This window comes from Gopherus evgoodei, chromosome 3 (genome assembly GCF_007399415.2).
Source record: "Gopherus evgoodei ecotype Sinaloan lineage chromosome 3, rGopEvg1_v1.p, whole genome shotgun sequence".
In the NCBI taxonomy this organism is placed as follows: domain Eukaryota; kingdom Metazoa; phylum Chordata; order Testudines; family Testudinidae; genus Gopherus; species Gopherus evgoodei.
This window is the reverse complement of record NC_044324.1, coordinates 69,211,458-69,235,601: the sequence shown is the minus strand read 5'-3', so window position 1 is coordinate 69,235,601 and position 24,144 is coordinate 69,211,458. Positions and strand designations below refer to the sequence as shown.

General features: G+C 41.0%; 1 protein-coding gene across 1 annotated transcript in view; it reads right to left on the bottom strand.

Annotated features, from left to right (window-relative positions):
• The window catches only part of SENP6 (SUMO specific peptidase 6), a 180,038-nt gene that overhangs the window by 140,882 nt on the left and 15,012 nt on the right, over window positions 1-24,144 (bottom strand). The window contains 1 exon segment of the mRNA XM_030555783.1: window positions 4,956-5,049. Coding sequence (XP_030411643.1) covers window positions 4,956-5,049 — 94 coding nt within the window.

Genomic DNA, 24,144 nt, shown 5'->3' with positions numbered 1-24,144 from the left:
AGCAAGCAGGAGTCTCTGGCCACGTCCAGACTAGGGTATTAAAATCGATTTTAGATACGCAACTTCAGCTACGTGAATAACGTAGCTGAAGTCGAATTTCTAAAATCGAGGTACTCACCGTCCAGACGGCGCGGCATCGATGTCCGCGGCTCTCCATGTCGATTCTGGAACTCCGTTCGGGTTGATGGAGTTCCGGAATCGATGTAAGCGCGCTCGGGGATCGATACATCGCGTCCAGACTAGACGCGATATATCGATCCCCGAGCAATCGATTTTAACCCGCCGATGCCGCGGGTTAGTCTGGACGTGGGCTCTGGGAGCAGCTCCAAGGCAGAGGGCAGAAGCAGCACATGACAGTTGGGGGAGGGACAGCTGAACTGCCTTGATAGCCTGCTGGGCAGCTACAGCACAGGGAACTTAGGGCAGCGGGGAGGTGATGGGGGGCTGCTGGTCCACTCTGATTCCAAGCCCCCACCAGCTAGCTGCAACCGGCTGCTTTTCCTGAAAGCAGTGGACAACGCAGGCGGCTGCCAAACAACATTAGAAGGGAGGAGAGTTGGTGGGTTACAGATAATTGTAACAAGCCATAAATGCAGCATCTTTATAAAGACCATGATTTTTAGTGTTGAGCAGAGTTATGAATCTAAGCTTCCAAGCTCATCTTTTGAAAGTGTTGTGCAGGTTTCCCCGAGGACTAAATCGGTCAGACATACAGTGATTGCTTTGAGGTGAAAAAAATAAAGTTGTATTTAAAATTATTTAGAAAACTAAAGAAAATCTAGAGAGATAGGAAGGACAGTTACTGTCATATTGAATATTTTTTCCAGAGATTTCTCTCCAAAACTTTGTCAACATTTGTAACAAATCAGAATGTATTAGACAAGCATAACATACTAAGAAGTTATTAAAGGGGATAAACATCCTTAAATGAAAGCCGCAATACCATTTAGACAAAAATAAGAGAGGTAGGGATTAAAAAAAAAAAAAAGTGGAACACACAGATGAACACAGACCTAACATGGACAACTAGAAGTAGTTTAGAAAAAAGACAGACTCTTAAGTCTATATAGTCACCCTTGAATCAGTACAACTTTAAAATTCTGGGATAACATACAGTAAACTTAGCTTCCCTTTCCGTATCTCCTATGATTTCCACAGAGATAAGTTTAATAGGGTATCAGACTATCAAAAAAATAGTCACAATTAATTGCAGTTTTAATCAGACTGTTAAACAATAGAAAACCAATTTAAATGTATTATACAAGTACTGCAGCGCAATCTCTATCATGAAAGTGCAACTTACAAACATAATAGTTTTTATTTTTTAAGTAACTGCACTCAAAAATGAAATAGTGTTAAACTTTAAAGCAGGGGCGGCAACCTTTCAGAAGTGGTGTGCCGAGTCTTCATTTATTCACTCTAATTTAAGGTTTCATGTGCCCATAATACATTTTAACATTATTAGAAGGTTTCTTTCTATAAGTCTATAATATAGAACTAAACTATTGTATGTAAAGTAACTAAGGTTTTTAAAATGTTTAAGAAGTTTTATTTAACATTAAATTAAAATGCAGAGCCCCCCGGACGGGTGGCCAGGACCCAGGCACTGCAAGTGCCACTGAAAATTAGCTCAGGTGCCAACTATGTGCCATAGGTTGCCTACCCCTGCTTTAAAGTCTACAAGTTGAAGCATGAAAGGGAATACCAATGTTTAGCATATCTGGCATGTAAATACCTTGCAGTGCCGGTTACAACAGTGCCATGTGAAAGCCTGTTCTCACTTTTAGAAGAAGCAGGTATTACCTCCCGAAAATGTAAACAAACTTGTTTGTCTTGGAGATTGGCTGAACAAGAACTATGACTGAATGGAGTTGTATGATGGGAACTGAAAAATACCATTTATTTTTATCTTTTTTACAGTGCAAATATTTGTAATAAAAATATAAAGTGAGCACTTTACACTTAATATTCTGTGTTGTAATTGAAATCAATATATTTGAAAATGTAGAAAAACATACAAAAATATTTATAATAAATTTTAATTGGTATTCTATTGTTTACAGTGTGACTAAAACAGCAATTAATCACAATTATTTTTAAATTTGTTTTGTGATTGACAGCCCTAAAATTGAGATTTTATTCTGGGCTCAAGATCAGGGAGGTTAAGATATGGAATATAGGAAGTAGGTGGGTCAAAGATTCTTAGTATATTTATTTCTTTTTCTTCACAAAAAAGAAATACAGAAATTAAAAACAAGCTTAACAGCATTCAACTACTTTTGAAGAATTGTATTCTATGTAGTTTAGGATTCTATCAGAAGCTACATATGTAAGATGCACATAAAACACAAAAAGCAGAAATAGAAAGATGGTTTCTATCAAAGAATTTTTAAACACAATGGACCTTGTATCCAGCTACACCTTTATAAAAACAGGCTATATGCGAAAAAAGGAAGAGGAATAGGAAAAATACAGTTACAATACACAATAGCTTCTATGTTATACAAAAGAGAAGAAAACTAGATGGTTATGAATCAGTGGTATCAAACCTGTGAAAAATTCATAAACAAAAATCTCCAAACGTGTTAGATATCACTGATCCAAATAAAAGTTGAGTCCTGTAGTATATTAAAATATAAGACAATACTTACACTGCTGTCTGTTGGACCTATTTTACGGGAACGTACAATCATTCAGAAATACTGGTTTAAATTAGAGAACAGATTCACTATGAAAACATGTGCTACCCAATGACTTTTCAGAGATTTTACTGGGACTACCACTAAATACAAGTCTCATTCTATGCTGAGAAGTCATCTTTTGAAGGCAGCCAAAGGCTAGTAGGAAATTATTGGAAGAAACAAAATCATCTCCTGGTGTATCATATTCATTTTCCAAGAGGAGTAAAACGCAAAACGAAACAGCCAGCATAATATTAAAAAAAAAAAAACCCACCACATACACACACCCCCCCAAACAATACTTCACACCAAAATTAAATAAATTACACTATGAAAACTGGCAATTTAAAAAAACCCAAGTGTTAAATAGCACAGTAAGGAAATTAATTAAGAATGTGTTATTCTTGTGAAACCTAAGTGCGATCTTTTAATGAGGGCTTTTCTAAATTTCCATTTCAATAAGGGGATCTCAATGCTTGCTATTCAATGTACATAGTATTTCTAAAAACTTAACATACTATGTGTGTTAAGCATGCATATCATGGGGGAAGGAGGATGTTGTTTTCTTGTATTTGCTTCCCATATAGCTTCTTCTGCCTGTTTTTTTCCTTCCACAGAATTTTCCCACTATTGATATAAAGCCTTCTCTCACACTACTGGAACAGTGTTCTTGGACATCTCAATCCAAGAGACTCTACATCTGTTTTCAAATGAGATTTGAAAATATCTCCCCTCTCTAGTTAAATTTGGCACTTAAAACAAGAATTCAACCTCTGCTTGCTAGACGTAAAAATAGAATAGCATCTTCAAAATTACAGCATTTTAAAAATTAACTAAAAACTAACAGATGTGCTTCTAAATTCTCTGAAATTCAGAGAGGGCGTCCTTTAATAAATTTAGCAAGCTACTGTTGACTTTAGACCCCACTGATTGATCTTTAAACACATACACCAAAAAAAAACAAAACAAAAACAAAAACCGTTTATCCACACAGTTAAAACTCATTTAAGTTTTGCATAGTGGGTACATCTGGGGGGGGAAAAAAAGGATGAATTATATTTATTGAAGATCACATTTTACTGTTTAATTCATAAATGAGAGCTTTTTATTCTTCAGCAAGACTGGCACAATCTCCTTCAAAAGGTTCCATGAAAGTTACCCTCCTCCAAAATGATTGTCATCTCCTTTTGTCCTCAATGGGACTGAGAAAGGTTGCCTTTCCACAAATGGCCACTGCCTCCATTCACCTACTCTTCAAAGTGTTCCTCTCCCCATGCAGCACAGAGGATTATTATCTTGCCAACAGCAGCTTCGCTCTGCTCCTTTTGGGAGCAATAGGAAGAGTGCCCAGTTTGAAAGTGGGCGATTCTTCATGAGTTTCTCTAAAGCAGAAGATTTTATTCTTCATCTTGTACATTAACTTTCGCTTTTTTAAATTCAAAGAAAGGAACACTAGTCCTATTTCTTTTTAAAAAGCTACGCTATTCACCAGATATACCATGTATCATCAAATAATTAGAAACATCATGAGATCACTCTCTGATTTCTCATTTACCGTTCATTTATGAACCTTGTAATTTTTGGAAAACGAGAAGTTTCCCAGACAGAAAGCTACATTAAGTTTGAGAAAACATCAGTAATTTGGAGTAAAACTTTTTTTTTAAAAAACAATTATCCCATCTTTCTCACAAAGTATTACAAACCAAACACGTAATGTACGGAAGCATACAGTTAGGGAACAAAGCCAACCTCTCCCGTGTTTAACAACATGGAGTTGAGGGGAGAATCTAGTCTTGCTTTTTTTAAAGCCAGTTTAATCTAACTTGAGACTACAAACACTAAAACACTTTAAATTATAATTATATGGTTATTGCAGAAAGCCATTATAGGGCAGAGCTAAGATTGTTTGGGTATCCTAACTGTGTGTGTCTTTACCTTAACATGTTTGGATTTTATTTAAATTTAACCGTCAGCTCTGAATTTCCTGAATTCGTATTGTTTATTTTGGGGATAATTACAATATCTCTGCCAATTATTTTACCTAAATTACTAATTTATATCTTAACTCTATTTGAATGTATTTTTTTGTCTAGGAATAATTAAGAATGACAAGTTCTTTCAAAATAATTTTTCTTAGTATTAAATTATTGAAGAGAAAGTTAAGAATCTAATTTTCTACACATATTATATACTACAGTTTAACCATTTATAAAAAATTAGGTTCCTATAATTAAGCACTTTTATTTTCAATAACCTAGATAAAAATATCCTTACTCTTTCTCTGCATCTCCTTCACTTTCTTCTCCATGATCAAAGCTCCAATTATTTTTATAACCTCCATCTCTCCTGGATTGTGATCTATTCAAAGCTGAAATGAGAACAAGTTAAGATAAGTCTTGATTTCAAGCCAGGTCACTAATCACTTCAACCTAGAAGGGTAAAACAACATGATACTATATCCCAGATATTTAGTTAATATAATCATTCAAGTATCATTTGACAAAATAAGGTTAGTGACTGCAGCACAGACTTATTTTTAGAATGTGCACAACTATATACTCAAGTCTTTTAGCATGTTGATTAAAATTAACACTAGAACATAGATTCAAAGTGAAAAAGCATTGTGTTTCTGTAAGTAGCTGCACACATTTGACACCACACATTATTATTAAAAGACTTAACTGAAGCAGAAAAAGACAACTGCATACCGTTAACTAATCAGCCGTTTGTTTGACAACATTCACACTTGTAAAGTTTACTCCTTGTATACACATTGTATACCAAGCGTAGATCAGTCTCTCTGCATTTTTACTCTTTGTCAGTCTATACCTCAACCAGGCACAAATACACTCCATTTATTTTTCCAGTTAAACTTTTCAAACCAACCATTGCTTTATTTAAGTAATCTGGTAAATAAAACCTAGATGCAAATGGTGAAACTGTACACAATCGTCAGCCTAGTAGTTGATGATAACCTCTAAATGAGAATGAAGCCTTAACTCTCCTGAAGAACTAGAAACAAGGATATAATTTAAGTGCGTACTGCAAAACCAAGTTTTCTATAATATAGGTAGAAACCTATTGCATTCTGAAATGAACCTACATTTTTAGATCCTCTCATTCTAAGGGAGCACAATTTCAATGTTTCAGAAGAGTCGTCACCTCTGGATGTTTTTCACTCAAATATTCCACTGACCAACCAATAATGCTATGATAGTGAGCAAGGCAGTTTTACATAAAGACAACAGTCACACAAAAAGAAGAAGGTTGAGCTAATTTCTGTCCGATTGATATGCAAGAGCAAACTGCAGGGACATTCAACTGAATAGGTGATTCAGTTTTCCCACCATAACCCTCTCAGTGATGCCCCCAAGAAAGTAGTATCAATGCACCACAGAGACTGTAATGTAATGACTGTTATTCATATTCAAGTAGGACTATGACTGGAAATCATTTTCCACATGTAGCATTTAGTACAGGAGGGGGCAAACTTTTTGGGCCGAGAGCCATATTTGGGTGGAGAAATTGTATGCAGGGCTGGGGCGGGGGTTGATGTGCGGGAGGGGAGAGTGTGCAGGAAGGGGCTCAGGGAACGGAGTTGGGATGCAGGAGGGGTGAGGAGTACAGGAGGGGGCTGAGGGCAGGGGTGCAGACTGTGGCAGGGGGCTCAGGGCAGGGAGTTGGAGGACAGGATACAGGAGGGGTTTGGACTCTAGCCCAGCACCGCTTACCTCAAGTGGCTCCGGGATGGCCGCAGTGCACACTGGGGCCAGGGCAGGCTCCCTGCATGCCTGTCCTGCCCCCGGCCCCGCGCCACTCTAGGAAGCGCTGCGGCCCCTGGGAGAAGAGGGACAGAGGGCTCCATGTGCGCTGCCCTTGCTACACCTCCAGGTACCTCCCCTGAAGCTCCCATTGACGGTGATTTCCCCGTTCCCAGCCAATGGGAGCTGTGGGGAGGGGGGCAATGCCTGGAGGCAAGGGCAATGCATGGAGCCCTCTGCCTCCTGCCTGGAAGCCACAGGGACATGGTGCTGACGGCGCTGCAGGCTGGATCCAAAGCCCTGAGGGGCGGAATCCAGTCTTCAGGTCATAGGCAGACACCAACTTGCCCACCCCTGGTTTAGGAGATGTGCCAGGGCAAGTTGTTGTCTATGTTCCCTCCTACTGTTGCACAAGATGGCTTGACAATATGCTCATTTTACTTCCTTTGTAATGGAATGCCAAGCTTGCCTGTCATGGTCCATATCCTCCCACCTCATTAAGTCCAGACCAGCAGACTGTACAAGCTGCTTGATGCAATCTTTGTAGCGGAGTTAAGCAGTAGGAAGGTTGGACTTCCCATTTTCAGATTCACTATACAGAACCCCTTAGGCAGTCAATTGTTACCCATACATATAACATGGCCAGCCCAGGTCATTTGCCTCCGTGCTAGCATAGCTTCCATGCTTAGCATGGCTGCCAGCTGTAGTACTTCACTGTGTGATTTTGTCAGACCATGTGATTCCCATCTTGCGGCCTAGGTGGCATCGTTGCAAACAGTTAAGTTTTTTAATAAGATGATACAAGGCACAGGTCTCTAATCACTATATAAGACAAAGTAGCCCAACAGCTCTGTAAACTTGGTATTTTGTGAACACTTTGCACCCCTCTGCAACCCCCGTCTTGTCCATAGTCTTTCAGTACACAACCAAAAGCAGAGGCAGCTGACTAAGCACACTGAAAGTTCTTTTTCAATGTTGATGTCATCAGTAACTGTGCTACCTAGGTAGCTGAAGGACTTGATATTGTTTAATTGGCAGCTGTTCAATTTTATTTCTGGCAGTGATGGAAGTGGTCAGAAGATGGTTGGTACAGGACTTGTTTTCTTCACATTAATACAGAGGAAAATAGATAAAGCATGGGCAAAGAAATTCAACAAAACGTTGCAGATCACTCTCGAAAAGGGCAACAAACGTTGAGTGGCCGGCATACAATAGGTACTTGACTTAACTTTGCTGGGATTTGCTTTTGGCCTTGAATCAGTGGAGGTTTAGAAGTCTACCATCAAAACATGTTGTTAGAGCAACACCTGCAGTAGTAGTATGTGCGATGACTTCCAGCACTCTAGACAAGAGCAAAGTAAATCATGTAGAGGACAAGCACACTATCCTGTTTAACCCCATGGGTTACAGGAAAGGGATCAGATGAGTCGGTACCAACTGGTACATGGGCCTGCATGTTGTCATGGATGCAGCAGATAAGGTTGATTAGTTTGTCTGGGTAGCCAAACTTTGCAAGAAGGCATGAAAGAGCAAAGTCTGACAGAGGCGAACACCTGACTACAATCAACAAAGGCAACAAGAGGGGCATTTGTTGTTCAGCAGCTTTCTCCTGTAACTGGCATAAGATAAATATATCAGCAGTGCTGCATGATGAATGAAAACGATACTGGGATTCAGGAAGTACATCAGCTGCAATAATCTGAAGCCTTCTCAGCAACAGCTCACCAAGGGTCTTACCACCGATAGAGGGGAGCGAAATGCCATGATAATTGTCACAGTTGTGTCTGTACCCTTTGCACTGGTAGATTGTAACAATTTTGGCATCTTTGAAACCCTGGGGTAAAATCTCATTTTCCCAGCAGAAAGTAAAATAGGTCTAGCGAAGCTTTGTTGAGTATAGAATCACAGTGTTTCAGCACTTCAGCTGGGATTCCATCAAGTAATTTGTGTGGGAATAATTAAATTTCAGTACCTATAGCTTTAAGATTGTAGCTACAGTACATAACATTTTAAGAACTCAGGACATGTGCCAATAAATTTTGCTTTAAAATATTTAATAGAAAACGGCTACAATACAAACCAATTCTTTTAAAAATTGACAACTTTAGAAGCCAGTTTTAACTAGACAATATTTAGTTTTGAAAAAGTGATGATACTGACAAATTAGGGGCACATAATTTTAGTTTTTAAATGTATATTTTTATTGCATAATCTTTTAAATGACCACTTGATTATACACAGACACCCACACAAAAACGGTCATAATATTTAAAAAGTTACACACAATTACAATTGTTTGCATAAAATATCTTAGCCAATTAATAGAGCTGTGATTATAGAAAGAAAAATAAAAAGTCTGAAAAAAAAAAAAAAGAAGTGTGATAGGTAAGTTATGTTAGTGGAAAGAATATAAAGAAAGCTTGGAAGGACCAGATTAGTACTCACTGGTATAAGGATTTTAGAACTATATTGCAAGTCATTTCCCATGATAGAATTTCTATCATGCAAGAACATTTTGCAGTATCTCCCAGAATGGAGAAGAAAAGTCCAGATTGCCTCTCCTTTGAAAGGAGAACAGGGGTCCCAATTCAGAGTATTTAAGAACATGTCTACTCTTGAGCATTAGTAGCCCCACTTCAGTCAGAGGTGGCAAATGCCAGATTCAGCAAAGTGCTGAAGTCTAACAGAAGCTATTTTACATCAAGCATAGGTTGAAATCCAAGAAGGAAAATTATATATTGTGCCAGTTTTCTTTGCATGCTTAATCCCCAGGGTAAGTGAGTTCTACTGTGGAGCCTTTCCTGAATCTCAAGCACTCATTTTCTGAGGTAGTTCACACCCCGATGAGGGCCCACCCTGAAGTATCATATGCAGGAAGGGGGCGGGAGATATGCTCAGACTTCAGAAATTTACAACTCAAGAGATGCTTTTGAATTTCGATAGTTTTCTCTAAAGAATCCCAGTCGTGGTCTTCCAACTCTCAGGAAAGATAGCAATAGCCCCCATCCCCATGGGTAATCTCTACAGTGGAGCCGGGAGAGAAAGCAGCTTCATCAAGAACACCTGCTAAGACAAGGAAGTTTGAAGATTCTCTCACCAGGTCCTCACTGAAAGGAGGGAGTGACTTAGGCTATGTCTACAATCACAAATGCTACAGTGGTACAACTGCAGCTAACCTCTAATGTAGATACTTGCTATAGCAATGAAATGGGTTTTTCTATCACTGTAGAAAATCCACCCTGTTGAGAGGCGGTAACTAGATAACAAAGAATTCTTCTGTCAACGTAGTGGTGTGAATACCAGGGCTTATGTCATCTTAAATGTCTTTTAGGGGTGTGACTTTTTCACACCCCTCTGCAAATAAGGTAGGTTGACCTAAATTTTAGGTGTGGGTGAGGCCTTGTTCTTTTGTCTAAAGCTTCAGTGACTATTTTGTCTCTGTGCTCACGAAAGAGATCACCAACGTATCTGGAAGGATATCAGATGTTAGCCTACAATTCCAACTTTCTTTGAGTGGACCTTTTCAGGACGTGTCTTTGGAAGTTTTGAACACACAGCAAAACAGAGTAATGTGAAATATTAGTCCTGGAAAAAATGATAAGAAAACCTAGTTTAAAGTAGACTCTGTAGTTATTTTGTTTTGGTTTTGTTTGGCTATATATGTGAATGCATGCACGCTCACCATGGCTTTGCAGGCGAGCACAAAAGACAATAAAACAAAAACCTTGCAGAGCTGAAGAGGTGTATAATTCTTCCTCACCTGTTTATGAGGATTTAATTAAGGTGGAGTGGGGATTCCCCATCAGGAAGTACTTGTACTTAAGTCCCAAAAGGTCTTCAGTACTCTATGTAAGATTATGCCTGTTGCAGTCTCCTTAGTAAACAACATATTTATACCAACTGAAGGAGAACTCCTGCCAAACACAGGCAGGAGGATAAAATCATCATTCAGACTAAACTTGGATACAGCAGCCTCAGCCTTGACATTACTGGCTGTAGTCTCTTACTCTGGAAACCTTGGATCAGAGTAAATTATCTCCATCAAAGTCCCAGCTTTAGACACTTATTTACTTTTGAGAATCTAGAGGGGAGACTCTTTCATGAGTTTTAAGATTTTATGCTGCCTTTTAAGAGCTGATTGTGAGCAATATCATTTACCAACATGAGAAATGGGGGTGGCACTGTGAGGTGGAAAGAGCATTACCAGGGAGATTAAAAGGACAATCTACAGACATGTATCCTGCATGTCTCCCTAAGGAAAATCATAGCCACATTATGATGTCCTATGGGACCTATGGAGACTAGAAGGAGAAAATAAATACATGTCTCTCAAGAAAAGAGATCTGAATCAATTCAATCCCTTTACTTTATCGGGGCTAAGCAGAGGCTGACCACATAGAACAAGGAATAAGCCAGAGCCACTGGAGATGATGCTTGGTATCAAAAGTTTGCAGGAACAGAGGACAGAGTTAAAACAGCCTGTAGGAATAGCAGATCCTCTGAAGCCTTCTCACCATCCCATCACAGACCTTACCCATCTGCTGACTATTAGCACGGATTTCTTCCTCCAGGTTGTACTGGTGAGGGAGGTGGGGGGGCCTTGCCTTCACCTGAAATTCTGGATGCCTCAGTGAACTGTTCCTGTTTCCTCTGCAAGCCATGAAAATAGGGACTCCCAAGTCTATGGAGGAGCTACGGGAGCTGAAGGAAACCAAAAGCAAAACAACTTCTCTTCAGTTCCATGCCACTGATTCTAGACTGGTCTCAGTTAAGGGAGATTCCATGCAGCTTGCGCCTTGTCCATACATCAGTTGGGAGCTACGTTTCACAGCAGTCTGATCAACTCTTGGCACGGACCTTGCCCACAGGCTAGAGGGGAGACAAGTTTCTGCAGCCTCTCATTTCTAGGGGAGGGGCTGTCCTTCAAACCCTCTTTAGCAATTTTAAGAAAAACCTTAAAGCCAATGAAGAAACAGACCTTCAGTTAAAAATTCTGGGAAAATTCTGCTACCAAGAGAGACATGAAGTCTGTCATGTGTGCCACTTGGAGACAGAATTTTGGAGAGTTCTTCCTGAGGAGCAGTCTTAAACTCAAGCTGAAAGCAAGGATCTGCTCTGCCCCCAGTTGCCATGCAATCAGGGAATTCCCCACTGTGAAGACTGACATGGAGGACTGGATGGAAATCTGGAGGAATTAAAAAAAATAATAATTCTACATCATTTTTACAGGGGGGGAGGGAGGAAGGCAAGAATTAAGGGAAAAGACTAGAACATTCTCATCTACCTTCATATTGCCTAAAGCAACTGTTGGCAACATATTCTCTGATGCTCCATTAAGGCTTTCAACTTCCATATCTAATAGAGTGAAAATTTGAAGCATTGGGTATCTAAAACAAAACTTTCACAGTAACCTCATATGCTTTTATATCAATTACAGTCAAACCTCGCAATAACATGCCCCGCCATAACGCGAAATCGCATATAACGCAATCACAGGTTGGCTCCCCTCTAAGGTATAATACAGTATGGTACTGTACCAATGATCCCCAACACCATGGCAGGGGAGAGAAGCTGCAGCCTCGCACCTGTCGGGGACAGAGAACTCCGGGTCTGCGGGCGCTGGTGCTCTCTGTCCCCGGCAGGTGCGGGGCTGTGGCTTCTCTCCGGCTTTAAGAGGAGCCGCGGCTCCCCGCCTGCTGGGAACAGGGGAGTAGTGGGGGCAAAAGACATATCTGGTTTTAAGACTAACCTTGATAAGTTTATGGAAGGGATGGTATGATGTGATAGCTTAATTTTGGCAACTGATCTTTGATTATCAGCAGGTAAGTATGCCCAGTGGTCTGTGATGGGATGGGATCTGAGTTACTGCAGAGAATTCTTTCCTGAGTGCTGGCTGGTGAGTCTTGCCCACATGCTCAGGGTTTAGCTGACCACCATATTTGGGGTCGGGAAGGAATTTTCCTCTGGGGCAGATTGGCAGAGGCCCTGGAGGTTTTTCGCCTTCTTCTGCAGCGTGGGGCATGGGTCACTTGCTGGTGGATTCTCTGCAGCTTGAGGTCTTCAAACCACAATTTGAAGACTTCAATAACTCAGACATAGGTTAGGGGTTTGTTATAGAAGTGGATGGGTAGGATTCTGTGGCCTGCTTTGTGCAGGTGGTCAGACTAGATGATCATATTGGTCCCTTCTGACCCTAAAGTCTATGAGTCTAACAGAGAAAATCGGCATCTGCAGCCCCGGAGTTCTCTGTCCCCGGCAGGTGGGGAGCCGCAGCTTCTCTCCCCTGCTGGGCACTAGGGGGCACTAGGCGGCGCGCATCAATGCACTGTGTTGGGGGCCACTGACAAACCCCCCCATACCGCGACCCCGCATTTAGCGCCATCAAAGTTTCTGGACCCCAAACATCGCGTTATAGTGGGGTTTCACTGTATATCCAAAGATCAGTGCATCTGTCACATATTTCATGCATTTGGTAGATTATTTTGCCTTAACACTGCAGTTATCAGTTGGGGAATGGATTCCTTTTGGGTACTTGTTGGAGATCGAAGTGAAAGCCCAGTGGAGCACTGAAGTTTATCAACTTCAATGTTATAGACAACATGAAGGTATAAAAGAATAAGTCTTTTCCTTTAAATTTCTTATTGCTCCAATTTTAATGTTCTGGGTAGAGGGAATGCAGCCTTCCATGATCTTATCTGATACTCTACATAGTTTAGTTCTCTAATTTACTACCTAGAAAACGATGCAAGGATTTTGAGCGAGCAATATTTGACATGAGAGCATCTTGTTAATTAAAATGTAGGCTCTAGCATGCATTTTGAGTTTATGTAAACATTTCTTTCTACTTGTTACTACTTCAGTTTCTATGCTTTGTTAAATAAACACATTTTATTTCACAATCACACACAGCACTTAGATATGTTTAAGTGGAGCTGTTATCTGATATGGAAGCAGTAAGCTGGGGTGAACTGTTTCTTAGGAAGCAGCGAATCTGCGAATACCACAAGTTTCCAGTGGACCAGGGGCTTGATACTCCAAGGAGATGCTTAGAGGGCTTGAGGGTTTGGAATGCACGGTTGCTAACCTGTAGAATGACTGAGAGGCCTAGGGGGAGTGCTTGTGGTGGCCATGGCCAGTAATGTTCGGAGACTGACCCACAGGAGGCATAGATAAGACTTCCTCATGCTAAAGGTAGGTGGTAGTGAGGTGCCTCAAAACTCTGGGTACCCCTGGGAAGCGTCACAACAGTGACTGATAGGCAGATTGGGTAATCCTAACTCCTGTTTTCAATGGGAGTTTGGTACTTTAAAATCCCACTACATTTAAAAATCCAGACCATAGTGACCAAAAGTAAATAATTAAATGAGTAAATTCACTAACTACAGTTAATACTTCCTTTGTTTACTAAACCAGTTAGCTTTAAATGCAAAATATGTTTTGACAGACTTTATTTAACCAGCACATTTAAGGGTAGCTTTACTTAACTAATATTTTACTGCAGACCACAATCCAAAGTGACTTGTTAATATTTTCAGGAACAAAATAAATCAGGCATGCTTTTAGTGGATAATAGCCTACAAATATTAAGTATATGGATGGCCACCAGGTGATTTTTAAAAATATACTGATAAATATTAGAAATTATTCATCCAAATATATGCATTCAAAGTACATTTTCCCTTAGTCTCCTATTTTATAAGGTGTCAGTCTTCTAAGTCAGGGAATAGAAATAACATTGTTAAGAGCTGGGTGAAACCTCGTTATGGGTGAATTAAAATATCATTTACATTTATTTGTGTGAATACACCCTTCAATTAACTTAAGTGTAAAAAATAAATTATTACAAGCCTCCGACTAAAACTAAAGTGTTATGTGACCCCAACCAGGGGTCTGGAGCGTGTGGGCAGAGGGGTTTTTGCTGAGTATTGTTTTGGATAAGGGGTCAGTGTCTGGAATACACAACGAGAGTACACCAGAGACGACCTGAAAAAATCCAAGCAGAAGTCTAAGCACAGTGCGAAACAGAGAAGCATAAAAAGAGGTTACAGGTAAGGATGCCAGCTGATAGGAAGGAGGGGAAAAAAAAGTTTGGCCTGTAAAAAAACCAGAAAAATACCCTTCCTTTTGCCTTTGTTTCCTCCCTGCATTCAGAGAAGCGGAACTTTGCATGTGCTTGTAAATAAGAACATAAGGACGGCCGTACCGGGTCAGACCAAAGGTCCATCTAGCCCAGTATCTGTCTACCGACAGTGGCCAATGCCAGGTGCCCCAGAGGGAGTGAAGCTAACAGGCAATGAGCAAGAGATCTCTCTCCTGCCATCCATCTCCATCCTCTGATGAACAGAGGCTAGGGACACCATTCTTTACCCTTCCTGGCTAATAGCCATTTATGGACTTAGCCACCATGAATTTATCCAGTTCTCTTTTAAACATTGTTATAGTCCCAGCTTTCAGAACCTCCTCAGGTAAGGAGTTCCACAAGTTGACCGTGCGCTGTGTGAAGAAGAACTTCCTTTTATTTGTTTTAAACCTGCTACCTATTAATTTCATTTGGTGACCCCTAGTTCTTGTATTATGGGAAGAAGTAAATAACTTTTCCTTATCCACTTTCTCCACATCACTCATGATTTTATATACCTCTATCATATTCCCCCCTTAGTCTCCTCTTTTCCAAGCTGAAGAGGCCTAGCCTCTTTAATCTTTCCTCATATGGGACCCTCTCCAAACCCCTAATCATTTTAGTTGCCCTTTTCTGAACCTTTTCTAGTGCTAGAATATTTGTTTTGAGGTGAGGAGACCACATCTGTACACAGTATTCGAGATGTGGGCGTACCATGGATTTATATAAGGGCAATAATATATTTTCAGTCTTATTCTCTATCCCCTTTTTAATGATTCCTAACATCTTGTTTGCTTTTTTGACCGCCTCTGCCCACTGCGTGGACATCTTCAGAGAACTATCCACGATGACGCCAAGATCTTTTTCCTAACTTGTTGTAGCTAAATTAGCACTCATCATATTGTATGTATAGTTGGGGTTATTTTTTCCAGTGTGCATTACTTTACATTTATCCACATTAAATTTCATTTGCCATTTTGTTGCCCAATCACTTAGTTTTGTGAGATCTTTTTTGAAGTTCTTCCCAATCTGCTTTGGTCTTAACTATCTTGACTAGTTTAGTATCATCTGCAAACTTTGCCACCTCACTGTTTACCCCTTTCTCCAGATCATTTATGAATAAATTGAATAGGATTGGTCCTAGGACTGACCCTTGGGGAACATCACTAGTTACCCCTCTCCATTCTGAGAATTTACCATTAATCCCTACCCTTTGTTCCCTGTCTTTTAGCCAGTTCTCAGTCCATGAAAGGACCTTCCCTTTTATCCAATGACAGCTTAATTTACGTAAGAGCTTTTGGTGAGGGACCTTGTCAAAGGCTTTCTGGAAATCTAAGTATACTATGTCCACTGGATCCCCCTTGTCCATATGTTTGTTGACCGCTTCAAAAGAACTCTAATAGATTAGTAAGACACGATTTCCCTTTACAGAAACCATGTTGACTATTGCTCAACAGTTTATGTTTTTCTATGTGTCGGACAATTTTATTCTTAACTATTGTTTCAACTAATTTGCCCAGTACCGACGTTAGACTTACCGCTCTGTAATTGTCAGGATCACCTCTAGAGCCCTTTGAAAATATTGGCGTTACATTACCTAACTTCCAGTCATTGGGTACTGAAGCCGATTTAAAGGACAGGTTACAATTAATAAACATGAAATAAAACAAACATGATTGCATCAAAGAAAACATCAGACTCCATCAATTTCTACCCCCAACTAGAACAACTTACAGTACCCAAACTTTGACTAGCCATATGGGTCAAAAAGGGGCAACATTATGTTGCTTACATGCCAACCGCTCACTATGAATAGTAAATAATAAGTGAACAGTTTGAAAACCATCTCTTGGCTGAAACTCTTTTGCATAACTATTCTTCAAAAACAAATATTTTTTTATAAATCAGGATCTAAGCACAGACAGGAAAAAAAAAAAGTTACATTTGCATGTCTAGTGATTCGGCGCTATGCAATTCGCTGCTCCTATAAGACCATCATCATTTGACTGGTATGCTTAAGTAGTCCAAGCAGAAAGTTTATGGGTTTCATAGGAGAACTTGTGGCTTTTCCTCTTCTTCTCTTCTATTTTAAGAATAAATTGTAAGAGAGTGTGAAAATGGTGTACAAAGAAGCAGTTAAGAAGTCATTTTAAACAAGATGCTATGTGACCACCAACTTTAGTATTGATTTTGGGAGCAACAATCAGCAGGTGATGTTAATCATATCAGGTCTGAAATTACAAGAACCAGAGGAAGTTTTAGACACTAAGCAAATGCTGCCTTTATAATAGGAGGAGATGTACAGTGAATTTTTGCATCTGAATTGCAGACTGCTGATTGCAGACCCACTTATGAAAGGCAGGATCCATCACAGCCATCATCAAAAGAGCCAAGCTCGTGCAATTACATACATGGTAACAGTAATAATCAAACCGCACATCTTTTAGAGATTGCAGAAAGGCAGTTATGTGCAAAATAGGATTTAAGAACCTAGCCTAAGTACCTACAAAAGCAGCAACTGAAAGTGCACCATAGTTTCCCAGAGTTTGATACAATAGCTTGGAATGTCAGGTTGAAGTAAATAGAGTACCACAGATGCTTATGTGTACAAAATACATTAAAAAAAAAGTAACTTTCATGCAAGCTTTGCAACGTGCGTATAGGAAGGTTTTATCCCTTCTTTAACATAAGGAAACTCAAGATACATAGCAGTTAAGTAGCTTCCTCAAGAAAGCCAGTGATATAGGCAGGAACAGAACCAGGAGGATTAAATTCTGTTAATTAAAAAAAGAGAAGCAAAATACCTCTTCATGTTGTCTACTGTTGGATGTTTAAGTGTGCAGAAGTCAGGAAGGGGAAAGGCATGTAGAAATTTTGCTAGCTGAAAAATAAAGACATATTCCAAAAGAAAAACTTTGAGGGGTGGAAGGAATACAGGAGGGTGAAGAGAAAATATTACAGAGCACTGCTGACTAGATCCTATATGGAGAGACAACTTTGTTTCCTTAACACAGATTTGTAAAGGAGCATCACCGAGGAGGTATCTTCACTGCAGAATTAACCCAGGTGACCAGCACCTAAATCTGAACGCCCACATTAGCCAAGACATACTGCAAAACTACACCCAAGTTACTGTGTCCTCACTGGTGCTTCACTCACCCATGTGCTGGTAGGACTTTTGGGTACATATTCCATGGTTCTTTGTTCTGCAGTATGCTAAGGAGCTCTATGGATTTTCTTCCCCAGTGAATTGCGGGAGGACACTAGAGGATTGTCAGCATTTGAGTGACAGCCTGAATCACCACGGCAAAGTAGATGGGTTAGTAGTCCAAATTAAAGCCTCTCTTGGGTTTTAGTTTATACCTCAGGATGGGCCAGCCCACTCTACGTTAAGAGCCCCAATTAAGAGAAGTGGAGAAGTGTTTGGGGCGAAAACCTGAGTAAGCACTTTGGTGAAAAGTCTCCTAATTTCTGGCTAACAAGGTCAAAACAATAAGAAATGCAACTAATTTAGAAAACATCCTCTTAGTTAAAGCATCGCCCAGAAAATTTTGGCAAAAGAAACTAGAAACATGGAGCTTTTAAGTGCTTTTAGTTAGCTTTAAGTTCAAGAAACTTAACATATAACATACTTCATGTGCTTGAACACACAAGCAGGGAGAAAACATTGGTAGGATGATAACCTTAATAAGCTTCTCTCCCCCATAATCCCGAATAGGAATTTTAGGTGAAGTCCACAGTACTACCTTATTTGGGTGAAAACTGGAATAAGGCAGACCAATATTAGGGCAGGAAGCTCACAGGAAACCAGTGTCATAACAACATTAATCCCCTAAATCACAGGGGGCTTTGTATTGTGTCCAACCCCACATGAACCTGATGACTTGAGGCTTCAGAGACATTGACCAACTTGTGCCTAACCCATGGTAAGACAAAACAGCTGCTAAGAGTGTTTTAAATTTGCTAGTATTTATAATTTAGATTTTCTTTAAAAATATATGTATAAAATAGAAACTTTGACATCCCTGGAAAAGTTCAGAACAACCTTTAAAGCAGCAAAAGGCAGCAGTTTTCTTGAACAAAAAGGGGAGATAACGCCTTCCAAGCAACCACCAACTCCCTTCCTTGCTCTTCCGAGTCCTTAGAGAGATGTTTTTTAGCATATCCTGAAGATTAACACATGGTAGATTCAGAAAAAGCAGAGAAAGTAGTCAAACAGGGAAAATACAGGGGCACAAATGACCCTGTTTGCACCACATACTAAATTTATCCTCCTATGTTATTGCAAATGCTTCTGGTAGATGACACTTAGGAAAACTAAGACAACACAAGCTTCCTCAAACTCTCTACCCAGTTGAGAACCAAGCAATCGGGGAAAGAGGATCCTACTGCAGGACAGTGTAGGGTTCAAAGTGGTAGTTTTAAACAGGATGCCAAATTTTAAAAATTACTAAAAATATATGTATTGTGTAGAGAAGCAATAAATAGTAGGCCAACTCTTATTAACTGCTTCTCTTACTGCCAACTCAGGTGTGTGGCTCTCGGTGTTTAATCACATGGGTATTTTTACATAACTTCAGGGATACCATGATTAAAACTAAGCAAAATAATCATAATAAAATAAATCATGTTTAACAAACAAGGAAAATATTAAACAAAATATCACAAATGAATTCTAGAAATATCCTAGTTGAAATTAATTTTATAATTCCTCTAAAAATGTGATGCAGGAAAGAAAACTATGCATAGTTGGAAATGTTTTCAACTTTTCTTGGGTCTCCAATTCTTAAAGATGACATAAGCTTCTTCTGAAGTGTGTATTTGCAAATATTTTGTATCTAAATGAAAGCCCTTGTACAAGCTACACCACTGACTTGGCAGTATGAGAAATAATTAGGTCTGGTCTACAGAACAAAGCTAGGTTGATGCAAGTTGCCTTGTAATGACTCTGGCTGTGAGCTCCAGGTCTAGACATGGTTAGCAGGGAACAGGCAGGCAGGCAGGCGATGTCTGCTGCAGGCAGCCCAGGGCACGCTGCAGCCTGCAGCATGCTCATTTCCCTCTGCCCCCAGAGGTGACACATACCTATAGCGCGGGGGATGGAGAAAGGGGGGAGGAGACACGTACCCCCCACCCATTTCGCCGGACACCTCTGGCATAGATGCTCAGAAGCAAGGAGGCAGCACTCTCAGTGTATCCGTGCAGCATGGGGAGGGAGAAAGCAGCAGCCTGCTGGCTGACTGCCAGTTGAGCTCCTCCTCCACCATAAGGGGCTACTTTGCCTTCTCTGCTGAAAGAGAGCGCACGAGGGCTCCGTGGTGCCATCTCCCATTCAGGCGGCCCTGGCTCCACCATTGCTGGGACCCAGGAATAAGCCAATCGGCGCGGCTATCTTTGAATTTTTTTAGCACACAGCTGGCCCACAGCCGTGTGCTAACTGGGCTGCAAGCAACCTGTGGGTTGAGAACCACTACCATACAGGCATAACAGTTTGGATAGTAAGGGATTAGAAATCTATTCCTAATAGCAAAATGTCCCTCAACTGCCTCCGGAGAGACCTGGACATCACTTGTTACCAAGATGTGATGAAAGAGAGCCCATAGTGCCTGCCACCTCTGTAATTTCAGTGACGAGTTGGTTGTTTCATTAGAAATATGCCACAGAAATTATAAATGCAGTTGCAGCAATAAGCCCCATTATGGTTGCTGATGCTCCTGCATATATCTTTTCTGCCTGACCCTGCCTTACAGCAGGATATTTATGTTTTGCTAAATTAACCCTAAACTGGATAAGACAGACCGACATAGCATTTAGAACTACCATATTAACAACAAAAATAGCAGTTATGAATCTTGAAACATCTTTTCCAGACAAATAACATTATATCATTAGACATCATCCCCACCCCACAATATTATTGGTACAGTGTTCAAAAGCTGTATTTCATTCCCCGCCCCCCCAGTACTGGCATATCACTAGTTACTGCAGTGCAATTTAATTATAAAACTCCAACATTCTTAGTTTTACCATAAAATGCACTAATTCAATTTTCATGTATAGTTAATTCAATTTAACAATGAAATATTCTTATGTATCACAGAAACAGAGTACCATTTTTGACATCTCATCTAGAACAAAAACTGCTTCAACCAACAATTGGTTTTATCAATACACTAAATTTTCTTTTCACTTACAATAGTCATGCTCCAAAAATCTTCTAAAAAGAGTTACTTATTCTCACACACTCTTTCTTTAGTAATCAAGTACCCACTAACCATTCTATATTCTGTTTTGTATTAGGCTCCAGCTCCGAGAGAGTGGATCCTGCTATCTAGCACTTCCCACCAATGCCATGCAGGCAGACTGAACAATAAATACAAAAATCATTTATGCCAAAGGCACTGGTGTAGCAAGGTAAATATATCTTCTTCCATGCTAGAGAGATTTATATTACTGCAATCTGTTGCAGAGAATATTTACCAAACCTCACTAGTTTGCTGTTAAATTAAATCCAGGTGCTGGGATATCAACAAAAATGTAGAACACTATATCCTACCATATTGGCGGGGGAGAATATATAGTGAGCTGTTACTTTCTATACTCTACTATGAAAGAGGGAAGAAAACAAGAATCTCATACCATTATGGATAAAGGAATAATCACTCTCTCTCACATGCTGTCTTCTGACTTGTCACTGGCAAGTAAGTTTGTCCTGTTTACCCACAGGACACACAAACCATAACAAATAATTGGTTTATCATTAAACAAAATACTTTCAGATCAAATAAAAACAGGAAAAGAGACCACTAAAGGCCTTCCTGCTCCTATTCAGGCAGCTTCATATGTAAGCAATTCAGTAAATTCCTTGATCTGACTATAAGGCAGAAACCAGTCAAGAGAAATGGAAATGAACAAAACAAAACAAACAAAAAAAATCACAAAACAAATCAAATTAATTCTAAAATAATAACTATCACTCTCAAGGATCTGTGTGATATGCAAGGCGTGGAGAGAAAGATATTAAAATCTCAGTCTAAACGTTTGAAGCCAGCCTTTACAATATCCTACAAGTATTAATGTCTCTTATTAGCTCAGCTGCAGTCACCAAGGGTATGTCTACACTGCATTTAAAAACCCCACAGCTGGCCCATGCCAGCTGACTTGGGCTAAGGGCTGTTTAATTGTGGTTTAACGTTAGACATTCAAGCTCGAGCTGCAGCATGAACTCTGGGACTCTCTCACTCTGTACCCAACCATAAACATGGCAATTTTTTGTGAGCCCAAGACAGCTGGCAAGGGCGAGCTATACGTTTTTAATTGCAGGGTAGACATACCCTTAGGTACGGTTGGAGGCTTAGATGCAGTTGGCTTTAGACAGAAAAAAGTTTGAATGAATGGTTTAAAATCCTGCTCCCTCCCACCCCCCTTTTGCAGTGGTTGGAGTTTCTAGCCATTCCCTCGTAAATCACGTCATCTTAAGTTCTTTATCCCAAAAGTTAAAAGACCTATACTTAGCTTTGATATCTATAGGTATTAATGTTCTGTCTGGCCCAGTACAGTCTAAGCAAGTCAAAACCACCACCACCTCTTCTGAGCAATATCAACAACAAATCTGAAGTAGAATCGAGATATGGCTCTTTCAATAATGTCCTGAATCCATTAAAGTTTCAGTGGACCATGCAGAATAACCAAACGTTGTGAAAAGGTAGTCAATTTTACAAATTTGCCGAGGTGACAGATTTTAAAGCTGAAATCTAACACATCAGATTTGCCAATTGGATAAGTGTTATAGCCAATATTAGAATGGAATCAATAAAAGGAGTTATCTTATTAGAGTCCATGGAGCATCAGCTTACTAATTTAACACTAAATTCTTTTCAGGTCAACTTTTAACTTAAACAATAATCTTTTTAAATTGAGACACTTGATTATTCTTAACCAATGAACAATTAATTAATTCACGCAGAATCACAGCAATATACAATCAGTTTACCAATCCAGCATAGATAGAAAAGACGGTTACTCACCTTTGTAACTGTTGTTCTTCGAGATGTGTTGCTCACATCCATTCCAGTTAGGTGTGCGCGCCGCGCGTGCACGTTCGTCGGAAACTTTTTACCCTAGCAACTCCAGTGGGCCGGCAGGTCGCCCCCTGGAGTGGCGCCGCCATGGCGCCCAATATATATCCCTGCCGGCCCGCCCGCTCCTCAGTTCCTTCTTGCCGGCGACTCCGACAGTGGGGAAGGAGGGCGGGTGTGGAATGGATGTGAGCAACACATCTCGAAGAACAACAGTTACAAAGGTGAGTAACCGTCTTTTCTTCTTCGAGTGATTGCTCACATCCATTCCAGTTAGGTGACTCCCAAGCCATACCTAGGCGGTGGGGGTCGGAGTGAGAAGTCGCGGCATGGAGCACTGCAGTTCCGAAGGCCGCATCCTCTCTCGACTGCTGGACCAGGGCGTAGTGGGAAGCAAAGGTGTGGACCGATGACCAGGTCGCTGCCCGACAGATTTCCTGGATGGGCACACGGGCCAGGAAAGCCAGCGACGACGCCTGCGCCCTGGTAGAATGCGCAGTCACACGGCCCGTAGGGACATGGGCCAAGTCATAACAGGTCCTGATACAGGACGTAACCCACGAGGATAACCTCTGGGAGGAGATAGGAAGCCCTTTCATACGGTCCGCTACCGCCACGAAAAGCTGGGGGGATTTGCGGAAGGGTTTGGGTCCTCTCTATGTAGAACGCGAGAGCTCTACGGACATCCAGCGAGTGGAGCTGCTGCTCCCTGCCTGAGGAGTGAGGTTTTGGGAAAAAAACCGGGAGGAAAATCTCTTGGTTGACGTGGAAGGCTGAGACCACCTTGGGTAGAAAGGCAGGGTGTGGTCTAAGCTGCACCTTGTCTTTGTGGAAGACCGTGTATGGGGGGTCCACCACAAGGGCTCGGAGTTCCGACACCCGTCTAGCTGAGGTGATAGCTACTAGAAAGGCAGCCTTCCAAGAGAGGTAAAGCAGGGAGCAAGTAGCTAACGGCTCAAAGGGGGGCCCCATGAGCCGGGACAACACCAGGTTAAGATCCCAGGTTGGAGCAGGGGGACGGACGTTAGGGAATACCGTTCCAGCCCCTTAAGGAATCTCGACACCGTCGGGTGAGAAAAAACGGAGCGACCGTCCGCACCCGGGTGAAAGGTGGAGATAGCTGCCAGATGGACTCGCAACGACGATAAGGCCAGACCATGTTCTTTGAGGGACCAAACATAATCTAAGATTTCGGATACCGAAACTTCCATAGGGCGGAGATTTCTCTCTACGCACCAACAGGAGAAGCGTTTCCATTTTGCCGAATATGTGGCTCTTGTGGATGGTTTCCTGCTGCTCAAGAGCACCTCTCTCACAGGCGTGGAGCAGCGCAGCTCGGAACCAGTTAGCCACGCAGGAGCCACGCCGCTAGGTGCAGCGACTGCAGGTCTGGGTGACAGAGGGACCCGTGGTCCTGGGTAATCAGGTCCGGATGAAGGGGCAGGGGAACTGGGTCGGCTACGGCCAAGTCTAGCAGCATGGTGTACCAGTGCTGTCTGGGCCAT